Below are 15,042 nucleotides of genomic sequence, written 5' to 3'. Positions count from 1 at the left end.
GTGTGTGTGTACGTGATGTGGGTTATGCACGTCCACAAATTAGCATGCATGTCGCTCCAATTTTAGGAGGACATTGTTCATGACCCTATCTTTGTTTTTGTCAACTTTTTCTCACAGAGGCACCCGCGTATAGCTGTAAAAATCGATAAACTTTTACCAATTTTGAAGTTTGTTGACATGGCGAAGTCAAATCTGTGCGTACACGCGTGAAGGAGAGAGAGCAAGAGAGAGAGAAAGAAAGAAAGAGAGAGAGAAAGAAAGAAAGAGAGAAAGAAAGAGAGAAAGAAAGAAATAGTGTGCTTGTGACAAGGGGAGAAACAGAGTGTTTGCCAAGGGTCTACAAAAAAAAAATGAAAAAGTTGAAGAGGGAGACAAAGCGGCTATGGAAAAAAAAATTTCTCTCACCAAGACAGCGTCTAACAAAAAAAAAAAAAGGAACGAACAAGTGGAAGAGGGAGACAAAGCGTATTACGAAAGAAAATGTAGCTAAGGAAGACAGAGTAAAATGCATTTTTTTTCTTAAACATGAGATATAGTTTCAAGTATAAGATGTTTTTGAAAGACACTATTCTATAATAAGATTATATATACTTTCTCACACAACAATTCAAATATATTTATTTTAAATCATTTATTTATTTTAAATCGTTCATCTTTCTCCCCCCGCCCTCTCACTCTCACACATACGCACATATACTACTTTGGGAGCGAAAGAGTTTTGTTTATATTTCACAACTATGAAACAAAAACGTATGTAACAATTTGTCAGTCACCCCACCCCCAACCCGTTTTTCTGACCACAAAAAGGGTTTGGTAATTTTTCAGATTAACACCCGCATGATTTCCACTAGGGTGTTACGGTTAGGATTAGGATTAGGGTTAGGGTTACGGTTTTAGGGTCAGAGTTAGGTTTAGGGTTAGGGTTAGAGTTAACATAGAAGGGACAGGCTCCTTATTTTTTGGTTAAGGTTGTTGGTAAGCTTTCCTAAGTTACTCCAATCCAGATCCCCAATGCAAACCTTCAGATCAACCTTCTCCTATGCAGATCTCTAATGCAACATTTAAAAAAAGAGTCAATAAGTGAAAATAACCAATAAACTGATTCCTTATGGGATTTCCCAATCAAATTGCCAGCAAACCATTTTCAGCCAAACCAATTTCAACGGATTTCGCTCAAATCTGATGTCGATGTTACTTATTTTGGTTTGAAATAAAGGATTTAATCATTTAATAATCCTAGCTTAATCCCGGGCAGCACCGGGTTATACTGCTAGTTGTTAATAAAAAAGACAAATATAGAGATGTGTGTGTGTGTCTTTATATATGTGTTTATATTGCCAATGCTTAAAAATTAGTGTTCTTTGGTTTATATCCAATAACTTGGTGATTCAACAAATAACCAATATGGTTGCAGTCCCATGATTAAAACAAGTATAAAAGTAAAAATAATGATAGAAACATGGTGTTTATTTGACATTTGCTAAATGCAGGTTAATAGGAACCAATAACAGAGCTCAGAGAGAAGGAAGGGGGGAGATATGCATGTATAGCTAAAAGTTAGTATTAATTATTAGCTTAGTACTTATTTGAATTCCTTCAGCCCTCAATGAGAGATGGATGAGAGGGAGAGATGAAAAGAATTTTATACATGAACACTTATCTTACCTGAACCCTAACAGTTGAGAGTGATGAAATTTAGTGATATGTGCATCACAGCTAAAGGTTTGTAGGCAGACACTAATAAATTAGATTCTAATAAATATACTAAATCTAATTTGAGCAGGTATTTTGAACACAGTTGCTGTTTTAAGTGACTTACATTAGAGAAAAACTCTTCTGGTTTAGTACAAGGAGTGTTCATTAAAGATCTCCCTTGACCCACTTCCAGTTTTGTAGGAAATGGAACTTGTACAGGTATAATCATACATGTCGCTACATGTCACATTGTAAATTGCAGCTGGTATTCATTTGTCTTTTACAACTGCTGAAGTGGACTAAAGTGTTATAATGGAGGTAGTTGAATGATCAAGTTCTTATACTTGAAAGGTTACACACCAAAAGAGACTTTCAATGAGATGAAAGAAGTTTATGATGATGATGCACCATCAGATGACATAGTCAAGCACTGGCATTGCCAGTTCAAATGTGGTCTGACATTGGTAGAAACTGCTCCTATTTCTGGATGACCAGATTCCACCATTGATGACGACACCATCCATAAAGTGGAAGCTGCCACTTTGGAGGATTGTTGCACAACTACTTGGCAACTAACCCAAGAAGTGAGGATAAGTGTATGGTTCATGGAAAAAAATCATTTACAATCATTTGCACATGCTACAGAAGTTGTCTGCACGATAGATTCCCTGGATGCTCACACCTTTTCAGAAGCAGGAACAAGTCAATTGTTCCCAGGCTCTTTTGGTAATGTGCCTAGAAAATGAGGACTTTTTCGGCAGACTTATCACACAGGATGAAACATGGGTCCATCACTATGATCCTGAAACTAAAGTCCAGTTGAAGCGATGGAAACATAACTCACCACCTCCAAACAAAGCTCATGTCCAACCCTCAGCAGGCAAGGTGATGCACACAGTCTTTTGGGACCAGTGCAGCGTAGTGATAGTGGATTTTCTGGTAAAGGACACCACAGTTAACAGGGCATATTATGCTTCTCTGCTGCAGAAATTGCAGGATGCTATCAAAGCAAAGAGGCGAGGCATGCTGACCAAAGAAGTCCTCTTCCTCCAAGACAACAACCCAGTTCACAATGGGTATGTTGTCCAGATGAAAGCACACTCCTGTGGCTATGAAATCTTTCCTCATCCCCCTTACTCTCCTGATCTCGCACTATCTGACTTCCACTTCTTTCCAACCATGAAGTCTTTTTTGAAGGGGAAGCACTTTTCGGATGATGATGAATTTATTACTGATGTAAAGTCTCGGTTCCAGATACAACCTGCTGACTTCTACAGACGTGGTCTTCACAGTTGCGTAAAGTAATGAGAGTGTGTCAGTATTGGTGGTGGCTATGTAGAGAAGGACTAATAATTATGCCAAGTCTCATTTATCCCAGTCCTTAGGAAGTGGGTCAGGGGAAGTCTTTAAAGAACACTCTTCGTAATAACACTGAAACTGATAACTTTGATAAAAAATAATTATAGAAAATTTTATTTTTAAGCATCTAAGCTTTGTTCTTGGATTTATTTGGTGTAAGTAATTTTATTTTTATAATACAATGAAGGTAAAGTGTGATGTGCCTGAATTTTACCTGGTCTTAGTCTACATGGGTTGATAAAAATAATTAAATCATAAATAGAAGAAAGATTGTTTTAATTTTGATTTGAGAAATCTGTATTTGTTGAATAACATACTTCTTTGTTTCTTTTGACAAATAATAACTAGTTTTCTGATAAATATTTCAAAATTCTTTATGATTATACCTTATACACTATTTGTTTGCAAATTTTAGCAGGTCATAAACATGACATTATGTAATAATGATATACCCAAAGTGTTAACTTTCTTACTTCTCTTTCCGATATGGCTGTGACAGATTCCAGTTTGACACAGAAAATGAAAAGCATGCTTAAACCACCAATCAATCATTGCCAACATCTTCAATATGACTGTGTCCTTTGTGTTCAGTATCAGGAAATAGCTACTGAGGAACTGTCATTTGTGGCCAAAGGAAAAAATATTTTCAGTGGTCAAATGTTATTAGGATAGCTGAGTTCACCCAGCAGGTCCAGAACGTTAACAATGCCAGTCTTAGGGTGCTGCACAAAGACATCAGATTCAATTTTTTGAAGACTAGCAAAACCCAGGAGGGGTGTGGTGGGTTGCATGTGTAGGGTCCACTTAGCATGCAGTTATTTTAGTGGCTGCATCATATTTTAGTTATTTTAGTGATGGCATATTTTGGGGTCAAGATTGGGCTGAGGGTGATTTGTTGAACGATTTGTTTCTCTGGTGTATCCAACTAAATGGATCTGCCATTTTTGCAAGGGGAATATGTTGTTTTTCTCTTTGGTGTCTTTCTTTTTCCTTGTGTTTATGCCCCTTAAACAAGTCTGACTTAGACAAAACACTGCTCATCTAGTATGAGATATAGAATAGGTGATATATTATGAGTTATATTTATACTCGTAATGTTATATATGTATTCTTGTTTGAGCATGTGGCTAACTTCAAGTTCACACGATTGAAAAGACCCAATAAGGCCAAAATGCATCTGATATTCTGACCAGATTGCCAAATGCACTTGTCCTAATAGTGGCTGGCAAGAATGCTCTCTAAGTAACAGGCCAGCTTTCTGTCACTTATTTTATCTATTTAATTTACTATTGTATCTTTAGCTTACATTTATTTACATTTATCTCATCTTATACCCTTACAAACTAGCAATTCCATACACACAATATATGCATTCATTTCTATCCTTCCAACACTAATCAATGTCCAGTCTACTCAATTCCATCTGCTATATTTCATTTCGTTGGTTACCCACTACCAAAATCCATTTACTACTCAAGATATACTATGTTGCTTCAGCTGTACTTTCTGACAACTACTGAAGTTTCTCTCTAAATTACATTATGATATAAGAAATATTACATTATTTATGCTCACATGAATGTCATATATTTTTTCCATAACAGTATTTTCTATTTGATATTTTATGACAACCATTGATTAATACACCCCATTTGCAGCTTAGAGATTAATTGCCAGTATAGTTCATAGGGGTTACTGAAAAATCATACTGGCCAGAGAACATAATAAATGATGAAGAGACTGAAAAAAACTAACCAGGTTGTAAAAAATTGAAATGTTTTAACTATTTTTTATAATCCTTTATTTTTATTTTGCTATTTTTATTTTATTTTATTTCTCTTGACACATTTCATCCACTCTTTGGTAAAAGTCATCTTCAATTCCTTCATATTTCTACTTTAGGTTTTTTTTTATTTATTTAACTGCAACTATCACTCAAGTAAGATTAGTTTTTCTTTTCTGTTAACACTATGAAGACAACTCGAAGACAACCATGGCTCTTTTACTGATATTGTTGCTGGTGGTTTTATTGCAATATTACTTATATGTTTGTGTTTGCATCTCCCGGAATCTGATAATGTGATTGGTGTGAAGTAATGTACATTGTATACCCAGAGTATTCAGTAAAATCTAACAGCAATTAAACATATTCCACCCAGTGAAGTGCCCACATACAACTGATGCTGAAAAATATTCAACTATGTAGTAATTATAAAGAATGACCTTTTATAATGATAAAAAAAACTTAGCAACTTAAAGCTGATGTATGATGCAGAAACAAATGTTGTGACCTACTATTAAAGTGTGACATCCTCCATCCTTATGTTATATTGTTTTTGTATTATTCTTATGCAAAGAGGAGTGTCACATGTGTATCCAGTCCAGGAATATAGCCTACTGTAAGATAACATGTGAGAGCCAAATAACAACATAAGGGCTCTGAATGCACACTACAAGGTTTCTACCCAAATTATATTGTTGCTGGTGGTATTATTGCAATATGTATGTGTGTGTGAATGTCTGCAGTATATACGCATATAATTCATATGTAATTTCACCCTAGTTTGGAATCAAGTATTCTCTCCCCCACCCCCTCTCTCTCTCTCAGCTGTGTACATGTGTACATTTAATGAAATTCTCAGACAGAATCAGTATGACACAGTGTGAAAAGGCTGGACTTCAAATTACAGGTCAATCCATTTGATAGAGTTCTACACAGTTTCCAGCTACCCAATTTTACACTGTAGGGCTGGGTCAATCCAATTTATATTGCTTACAAAAATGGTCAACTTTATTATACAAAGTTCATTCTGAAATGTATAAAAAAATTGTGAAGTAATCTGAACAAAGAACTCAGAAATCTCTTAGTATATACAGAAATTTGGTTGCTAGGTAGGAAAAGAGTCCTAAATTGAGTGTTTGAGTCATAAGCTAAATTACAGGAATACTTTCAAGAAAACAACAATAAGCTGAAAATGAAAATGATTTCAGAAATTAGCTGAAAAACAAATCAGCTGAACAATTCAAATAAAGGCCATGGAGAAAATGTATTGACTTCAAATGACAAAATTCTTAGATTTAAAAGACGGTTCATTCTTTGGAAAAATCATGCTGCAAAAGGAAATTTTGAAATGTTTCAACTACTGCTAAGGCTTAGGACTGAAGAAGAATACCAGCTACTGCAAGTCTTATTGAAACCTACCTGGAAGAACTTGTGATCAACATTAAACATTATTATCTCTCCATTCTCTCTCATCTAAAGTGTATAAAACAAGGGGTCCATACTTTGTCTTTTCTACTCAGACTGAGAACTTGACTTTAAGGGAAGAGGAAGAATTAAAAACACACACACAATGACATTTTCTTGACTTACCATTAAAAAAAAAGAGTAACCGGATTCTTTTTTTTTTTTTTTTAGCAAATATCAAGACCAAAAATAGAAATCATCTCCTCTAATTTGAAGATGTAATCTCTGTGTGCTAATCTCTGTGTTTGACACCGAATTAAGTATTTGGTTACCAAAAGACAAACGCAGGTTTCTCATTGGAGAAGCAAATTTCTTTATTTACATTGCCTTTAAAAATTATATTTGCCTGTTATGTATGACATACTGTCTTGATTTATCATATGCATTTTTTACCATTATGTTCAAAGTTATTTTAATAGTTATTAACTGATCTCATATTTTTGCATATATTACATAGAATGTTGGTTATTTATGTTTATCTTTTTTGAGGTCTCTTGAACAACAATTTGATTTCTGTTATTTCTTTACCTTTTGAAATTTTACTTTATGAAAGAGAAAGAAAAAGAGAAATAAAGATAAAAAATTTTATGTAGAAATTCCAGGTGTGGAAGCAAAACTAGGAAAGGTGTAGGCAGAAACTCCATACAGTGTACCCAGTATAAGCTATGGGCACACCATCAGAGGAGATAGTTTTCGTACGTGGAAGATGCAAAAGATCCATAAAAACTTTAGAAACTCAGGAAATTGATTTACTCAATTCCCTGTGGTTCATTAGAGGCAGTAGATAATTTCTGCTACCTAAGGGACCAAACTAAGTAGTGGGGGGCGGATTCACAGAGAGTGTGATAGCTAGAATAAGAATAGGATGGAGGAAATTCAATGAGCTGTTAGCTTTGTTGACCATGAAAGATTGCTCTCTCTGAGTGAAAGGAAGATTGTATGGTGCATGTATATGGACAGCAATTCTGGTCAAATTAAAGCGTTTGACCCGGTGACAAAAATTTAAAAAATTAGTCTAATAGGTGTAAAACAACTTGCTGGGAACGAATACGAAGAAAAAAATGTGCGTGAATGTTCCGAGACGCCTCACAGGAGCCAAGAAACAAAAGTAAAATAGTGTAATAGATGTAAAACGACTTGTTGTGAACGAATATGAAAAAAAAATGTGCGCTTGCGATCAGTGGGGTAGGGAGAGGACTCGGAACATTCACATCATCACACATCGTCAGTCCATGGTCTCTAAACTATAGTGTTTGACCCGAGCTCAAAGACAAAAAATAATTAGTGTAATAGGTGTAAAACAACTTGCTGTGAATATATATATATATATATATATATATATATGTGTGTGTGTGTGTGTGTGTGTGTATTTCTTAATTAATATCAATTTAATACCATGGAACTAACACATTGAAAGAATCGGGATTCAGAAAAATTATCTGAGATCTCAAAGGATTATTGTATATGTTTATATATAAAGGAGATCACTAGGTGGACAGCTAATGTGCTAGAAGAATGTGATCTTCTTCTAGCACATTAGCCGTCCACCTAGTGGTCTTCTTTATATATACATATATGTATGTATGTAAATAATAATAATAAATGGAGCAAAACGCATATAATCAATAAGTTCCTTTAATTCCTACACATGTTTCAAAATTATATGCACTCTACTCCAAAGGAGTAAGAGATGTTGGTTTATACATATGATTTTATCATCAGGGAACCATTTTACAAATGCAAGACTTGTGCTGAATGCTAAGATTATGTACAAGGAATAACATTATATAGCTAAATTAAATGACCGTTAGTTACAAAAATGCTAGTTTACAGGGAGCTGTTTTGGGAGAGAGGCTATGAACGCTATACTAAGAGTTTAAATTAAAAGAAGACATAATGAACTGCAGAAAATTCTTAAAATTAATAATAATGGTTATAAAAAAATTTTTTGTAAGTAGAAGGAGAAAGGGAGAGAATCCAATAGATTTGTGTAAAGAGTGAATTTTCATATTCGTAAATAAACGTTTAGAAGGAAGGAAATCAAAGATGGATAGTAAATATAGGTAACCAATTAATGTTGTATCATATTAAGTTATGGTAATTAACCTAAATAAATGGCAATACAAGGTACAAAACTATAAAGTAATGAAATAATAAAAGAATACATAATGTAGGTAAATGTATATGCAAAAATACCTATTTGATGTAATATTGTAAATCATGATAAACTAACGTATTATATCCCGCCAGAGAAAAACGTGCTTCTTATATATTACTATATAGCATAGAGGTATATTAATGAAAAACGGGAGTGAATATTGGACATAGCATAGAAGAAAGTACGATTAGAAAGATATCTTAGAATATTCTAATAGATAAGGAAAGAAGTGAAATAAAGCTTGATTCGAGAAAGTTGAACGAAGGGGAATAGGCATGAAATTTATTTTGCAAAATTACTTACAATAGCAAGAACTTTAGTATATACATAAAGATATGTGTGAACTATATAAATATGACTATATCTGGAGTAAAAGAAAAACTGTGCAAACTTGAGAAGTAAAGAGAGTAGAGATTAACTTACAATGGGGGATAACCATTGATATTGTATCATATTAAGATACAGTAACTAATCCAAATAAATGGCAATACTTGATGCAATATCGTAAATTAATAAAAGAATACGCATGCAATGAATACATATTTAAAATTATGTTGGAATACTTGTCTAACTAAAACATTATATCCCGTCGGGAAAAAACGTGCTACATTGCATATTACTTTGTAGCATTGCTACATTGCATATTACTGTGCTAATAGAAGTAGAGGTAAAAGTAGGATAGAATATTGAGATAAAGTACAAGTATCGATATATCTTAACAAAAAATATACTTATAGATAAAGAAATAAATGAATTAAATGTGGATTTAGGAGGATTTGGGGGAGATGAACGAAGGGTTGTTAGCATGAAATTTACTTTATAAACTTACTTACGATAACAAAATCGATAGTATATACGTAAATATACTTAAAACTCTATGAATATAACTTTACGGTGGTAAAACTAGCTTTACTAACTTGAGAAGGAGAGAGAGTGGGATCAACTGGTGTTGGAGTTAGATATAATTGTTACTTTAGATAATATTATAATGTTATTGTTCTTATTATTATTATTATAAATATAAAAAATAAATTTATCATTATTACTATTATTGTTAATATTATTAATATTATTAAGGAGATGGATATGTTATAATAATATTTTCATTACTATTAAAAAATAAATAAATAAATAAATGAATGAATAAACAATTTAAAAAATAAAATAATAGAAAAAAACCTATGTGTATAGGTAGTGGGAGCAGTATCATTGAAAAATTAAAAGAAATATTGATGTCAATGAAAACTTGATATTAAAGTTATGGTCCAGTGTGAACGATTCAGAGACGCTGCATTAACATATCTGGTTACAAAGGTGGGAAACAAAAATTACAAAGTTATAATTAACTAAAATATATTTGAGTATGATTATAAACCCACTGGATAAAAAAACTACAAAGAGAGTTGATAAGAATAATAATAATATTAAAAGGTCTATCAAGCAATAAGGAAAAGTTGTAGGGATGGACCAAATGGGTAAATGGAGGTAACTAGATGAGATTTATTGTCTAAAGTTTAATAAAAATAAATACAAAAAGGGGTGATAGTTCATACCACATGTAAAGTGGCTGTTAACTAGTGAGTATGTAGGTAGGTGAAAAAAATAATAACTAAAATTAGTAAAAAGGATGAAATTAATGAAACGAGCTGAAGGTGTGTTTCCTCTAATACTGGCATCTGTATGCTCTCTGTGTTATCTGGTTCACTAAATTATTCTTGGAGAACAGAATGTGGAATAGCTTCAAGTTACAGAGAGGACAAAAATCTTTACCCTTTAAGTTTCCAGATAAACTTACTAAGACTATTATATTTATTACTATTATATTTAGTAATAAATTTATTTTGCAAAATTACTTACGATAGCAAGAACTTTAGTATATACATAAAGATATGTGTGAACTATATAAATATGACTATATCTGGAGTAAAAAAAACTGTGCAAACTTGAGAAGTAAAGAGAGTAGAGATTAACTTACAATGGGGGATAACCATTGATATTGTATCATATTAAGATACAGTAACTAATCCAAATAAATGGCAATACTTGATGCAATATCGTAAATTAATAAAAGAATACGCATGCAATGAATACATATTTAAAATTATGTTGGAATACTTGTCTAACTAAAACGTTATATCCCGTCAGGAAAAACGTGCTACTTTGCATATTACTTTGTAGCACAGAGGTATATTAATAGAAGTAGAGGTAAAAGTAGGATAGAATATTGAGATAAAGTACAAGTATCGATATATCTTTAAAAAAATGAATTAAACGTGGATTTAGGAGGATTTGGGGGAGATGAACGAAGGGTTGTTAGCATGAAATTTACTTTATAAACTTACTTACGATAACAAAATCAATAGTATATATGTAAATATACTTAAAACTCTATGAATATAACTTTACGGTGGTAAAACTAGCTTTACTAACTTGAGAAGGAGAGAGAGTGGGATCAACTGGTGTTGGAGTTAGATATAATTGTTACTTCAGATAATATTATAATGTTATTATTGTTATTATTATTATTATAAATATAAAAAATAAATTTATTATTATTACTATTTATTAATATTATTATTAAGGAGATACAAATCCATTGGATTCTCTCCCTTTCTCCTTCGACTTACAAGAAAAATGTTTATTACCATTATTATTAATTTTAAGAATTTTCTGCGGCTCATTATGTCTTCTTTTAATTTAAACTCTTAGTATAGCGTTCATAGCCTCTCTCCCAAAACAGCTCCCTGTAAACTAGCGTTCTTGTTACTAACGGTCATTTAACTTAGCTATATAATGTTATTCCTTGTACGTAATCTTAGCATTCAGCACAAGTATTGCATTTGTAAAATGGTTCCCTGAACTTATTGATTATATGTGTGTTGCTCCATTTATTATTATTCTTTATATCAACTAAAAATACATCACTTTAACATGGAATTTCTACCCCTTATAATATCCCAGTTTCTGTGAGATTTTTGCTACCCTGTTAACTATTAACATATTTACAAGATAATATTAATATATACATAAATAAAAACATATGTATGTATGTATATATATATATGTGTGTGTGTGTGTGTGTGTGTGTTCTTGATATTCTTTCAGAGCAAGCTGTTTTACATCTATTACACTATTTTACTTCTGTTTCTTGGCTCTGGTAAGGCCTCTCGGAACATTCACCATGTGAATGTTCCGAGCCCTCTCCCCACCCACTGCCCATTTGCGAGCGCGCATTTTTTTCTTCATATTCGTTCCCAGAAAGTTGTTTTACACCTATTAGACTAATTTTTGTTTTTACTTTTGTCACTGGGTCGAACACTATAGTTTAAAAGCCATGGACTGACGATGTGTGACGATGTGAATGTTCTGAGTCCCCTCCCCACCCCGCCTTTCGCGAGAGCACATTTTTTTTTTTTCATATTCGTTCAGAGCAAGTCGTTTTACATCTATTACACTATTTTTCTTTTGTTTCTTGGCTCCAGTGAGGCATCTCAGAACATTCACACCGTGAATGTTCCAAGCCCTCTCCCTACGCCCCCCCCCCGTTCGCAAGCGCGCATTTTTTTCTTCATATTCATTCACAGCAAGTTGTTTTACACCTATTAGACTAATTTTTTAAAATTTTTGTCACCAGGTCAAACGCTTTAGTTTGACCACCATTCTATAAAGCAGTGAGATGCGGGCCCTGAATGTGAAGGTTAGAAAGGAATGAGGCAAGTATTGCTCTGCTGGATGTATAATGTACATGTTCAACAGAGTGCTAGTGTAAAGGAATTTGTTGCCATGTGCTCTGGTTTGGTCATGTAATGTATGGATGCCGACAGCTCCATAAAGAAGTACTGATCTCTCAAAGTAGATGAAACACATGGAAGTGGGAGACCCAGGAAGCCATGGGATGAATTACTAAAGAATGACCTCAAGATGCTGAACCTTTCAGGCAAGGTGACAAAGGACTGAGATGCCTGGTACCTTGCTGTACTCAAGAAGACCTGTACTCTGCAGCAGAAATGTTAAGACTAGTCCCTCTGTTGGTTTAAAGCACTCATGGTGGTGCCATGTGAAAGCACCCATGTGGGTCCATGTAAAAATGCCTGTGCAATGCCATGTAAAAGCACCCATGTAGCATCATATAAAAGCATCTCTGCAGCGCCACATAAGAGCACCCAGCACACTCTGTAAAGTGATTTGTATTAGGAAGGGCATCCAGCCATTGAAACTATGCTAAATCAGACTAATCAAATCATTCAACCCATGCCAGCATGGACAATGGACGTTAAAAGATGATGGTGATGATGATAATGATAATGATGATGATGATAGTTCCCTGAGATATGAAATTTATTTCAAAGGTTCCCTAAGGATAAAACAGTTGGGAAATGTTTGTCTAATCAATGGCAGTTACTCTTCGTTATGAAAGAGTATAAGTTCTTAGATAAAAGCAATCTAAACCAATGCTACTCAAAGTAGTGGTCCGCGAACTTGTGCCTGTCCACAAGCCATCAGCTGCCAATATGCATCGAGTTTCCAGAAAAGAAAGAAACATTATAAAATGCTTATGTAACATTGTATTATTCGTTTACAAAATAAATATAAGATTTTAAAAATTGTCAACTTTTATTATATTCATTATATATATTGTTTCCGGTATAAATTAAAATTACTAAGAAATATTACCGGTCCCTGGCACATTGGAAAAAATAACTGCCAGTACACCACATCAGATAATTTGAGAAGCACTGATCTAAACTATTCATATAAATTGAAGTTATTGAAGTTATTCAAAGTTATTGAAGAAGAGAAAGATCTAGGTGCAATCCTCAATAAGGATTCAAAGATCCTCCAAACATTACAGTGATTGTCAAGAAAGCTTATAATAATATGACTCTTAATGATTAACAAAATACTTTTTTCTCATATTCACTTAGACCATGATTCAATATGTTATCTTCACTAGGGGACCACAATTCATCTAGCAATGAAGAAACTGAGTAAATTCTCAAATTCTATCATCCCAAACTTAAGGCACTTGATTTAGGCTTTACTGTTTCTAAGACCTTTAAAGCAAGGTGTGATAAATATGAATGAACTAGTAGCAAATTGTCACCAACAAACACTCTTATACTTGTGGAACAGGATTCATATTAGATTAATCATCAAAGAAGATTATTACTGAATGAACTCATTATAAATGAGAAATATTTGAAATATTTATCTTTTCTTTCATCAATTTCAGGCTGATGAAATGAAATTAGAAACTAAGGAAAAGAATGATGATCCAGTACTGAAATGGAAAAAAGCAAGCTTAGCTGTTAAATCTATCATTGTATAATTTGTTGAGCATTGTATATTATAATAGTTGTTGTTGCTGTTGTTGTGAAGAATGAGCTGGAAGAATTGCTGGAATGTCAGAAAAAATGCATTGCAAGATCTCTTTTGGTACTTTACATTATAAATTCATATCCTACCAAGATCAGTATTACCTTTCAGAACTGATAAAATAAAGTACCAGAGTTGACATCATTGATTCAAAACTGTTGGCCTTGTACCTAAATTAGAAATAATTATTATTGTCATCATCATCATTATTTGCATTTTCTTATTATGGAAATTTCCTCTTCTGTTGCAGATTTTTATGTTTACATTCATATTCTCTTTTTGTACCAGTTATTTGAGTTTTATAATCATCCTTGGAATTGTCAATGTTGTTGAATAAATACATATGTTGAAAAATTTTTTTGAGTTTAATAGCTATCTCTTACACTAGTTAAAGGTCAATTTACTAATTCTTTGAATATGTTGATGTCATCTCTATTTCTGGTTTCTAGTAAAAATTTTATCTTACAACAGAAGTGCATTTCCTTCTATTTATATAGCATCGATAATAATGATTTCAAATTTTGGCACAAGCCCAGCAATTTCAGATGTGGAGATAAGTCGATTACATTGATCCCAGTATTCAACCGGTACTTAATTTATCAACTCCGAAAGGATGAAAGGCAAAGTTGACCTGGGTGGAATTTGAACCCAGAACATCGCGACAATTTTTCCAGCTTGCCACCTTAGAAGTAGTAATAATAATGAAACTCAATTTTATTGGCCTGTGATCAATATTACCGCTATATTACTGATGAGATTTGAACTCAGAGTATAAAACACATAACAGTACCACAAGACATTTTGACAGATACTTTACCAATCCTCCATCTACTGCCCTACATTCTACCATTCAGACTGATACTTTACCAATCCTCCATCTACTGCCCTACATTCTACCATTCATCACTCTTTCAATGATAATAAATTGCAATATTCTTGGTGTGTCTGCACTGGATTACTTTGATACTTGTGGCAGCCATATTGAAAGTGATAGTCCAGACATCTGAGAAAAAAATGTTCTCTAAAGGATCCACAGGTGCATATTCCTAAGATGGGGACATGAAATGATGCATCATTATTCATATTAACTCAAAGTCACACACTGAGTATGGGATTATTATCCTGTATTGTTAAACTATAATTTTTGTATAGCCTTTGCTGTTAGATTTTAAACATCTTGTTATTCTCCACACACAGAATAACAAAT

General features: G+C 33.2%; 1 protein-coding gene across 1 annotated transcript in view; it reads left to right on the top strand.

The window, feature by feature from the left end:
• The window catches only part of LOC106869597 (HORMA domain-containing protein 1), a 660,018-nt gene extending 645,829 nt beyond the window's left edge, over positions 1–14,189 (top strand). The window contains exon 20 of the mRNA XM_089352345.1: positions 13,693–14,189. Coding sequence (XP_089208471.1) covers positions 13,693–13,788 — 96 coding nt within the window. The 3' untranslated portion in view covers positions 13,789–14,189. The remainder of the gene's footprint in view (positions 1–13,692) is intronic.
• Positions 14,190–15,042: the final 853 nt, after the last annotated feature.

This window comes from Octopus bimaculoides, chromosome 5 (genome assembly GCF_046866305.1).
Source record: "Octopus bimaculoides isolate indiv1 chromosome 5, ASM4686630v1, whole genome shotgun sequence".
NCBI classification, from domain to species: domain Eukaryota; kingdom Metazoa; phylum Mollusca; class Cephalopoda; order Octopoda; family Octopodidae; genus Octopus; species Octopus bimaculoides.
This window is presented reverse-complemented; position numbering and strand designations above follow the sequence as displayed.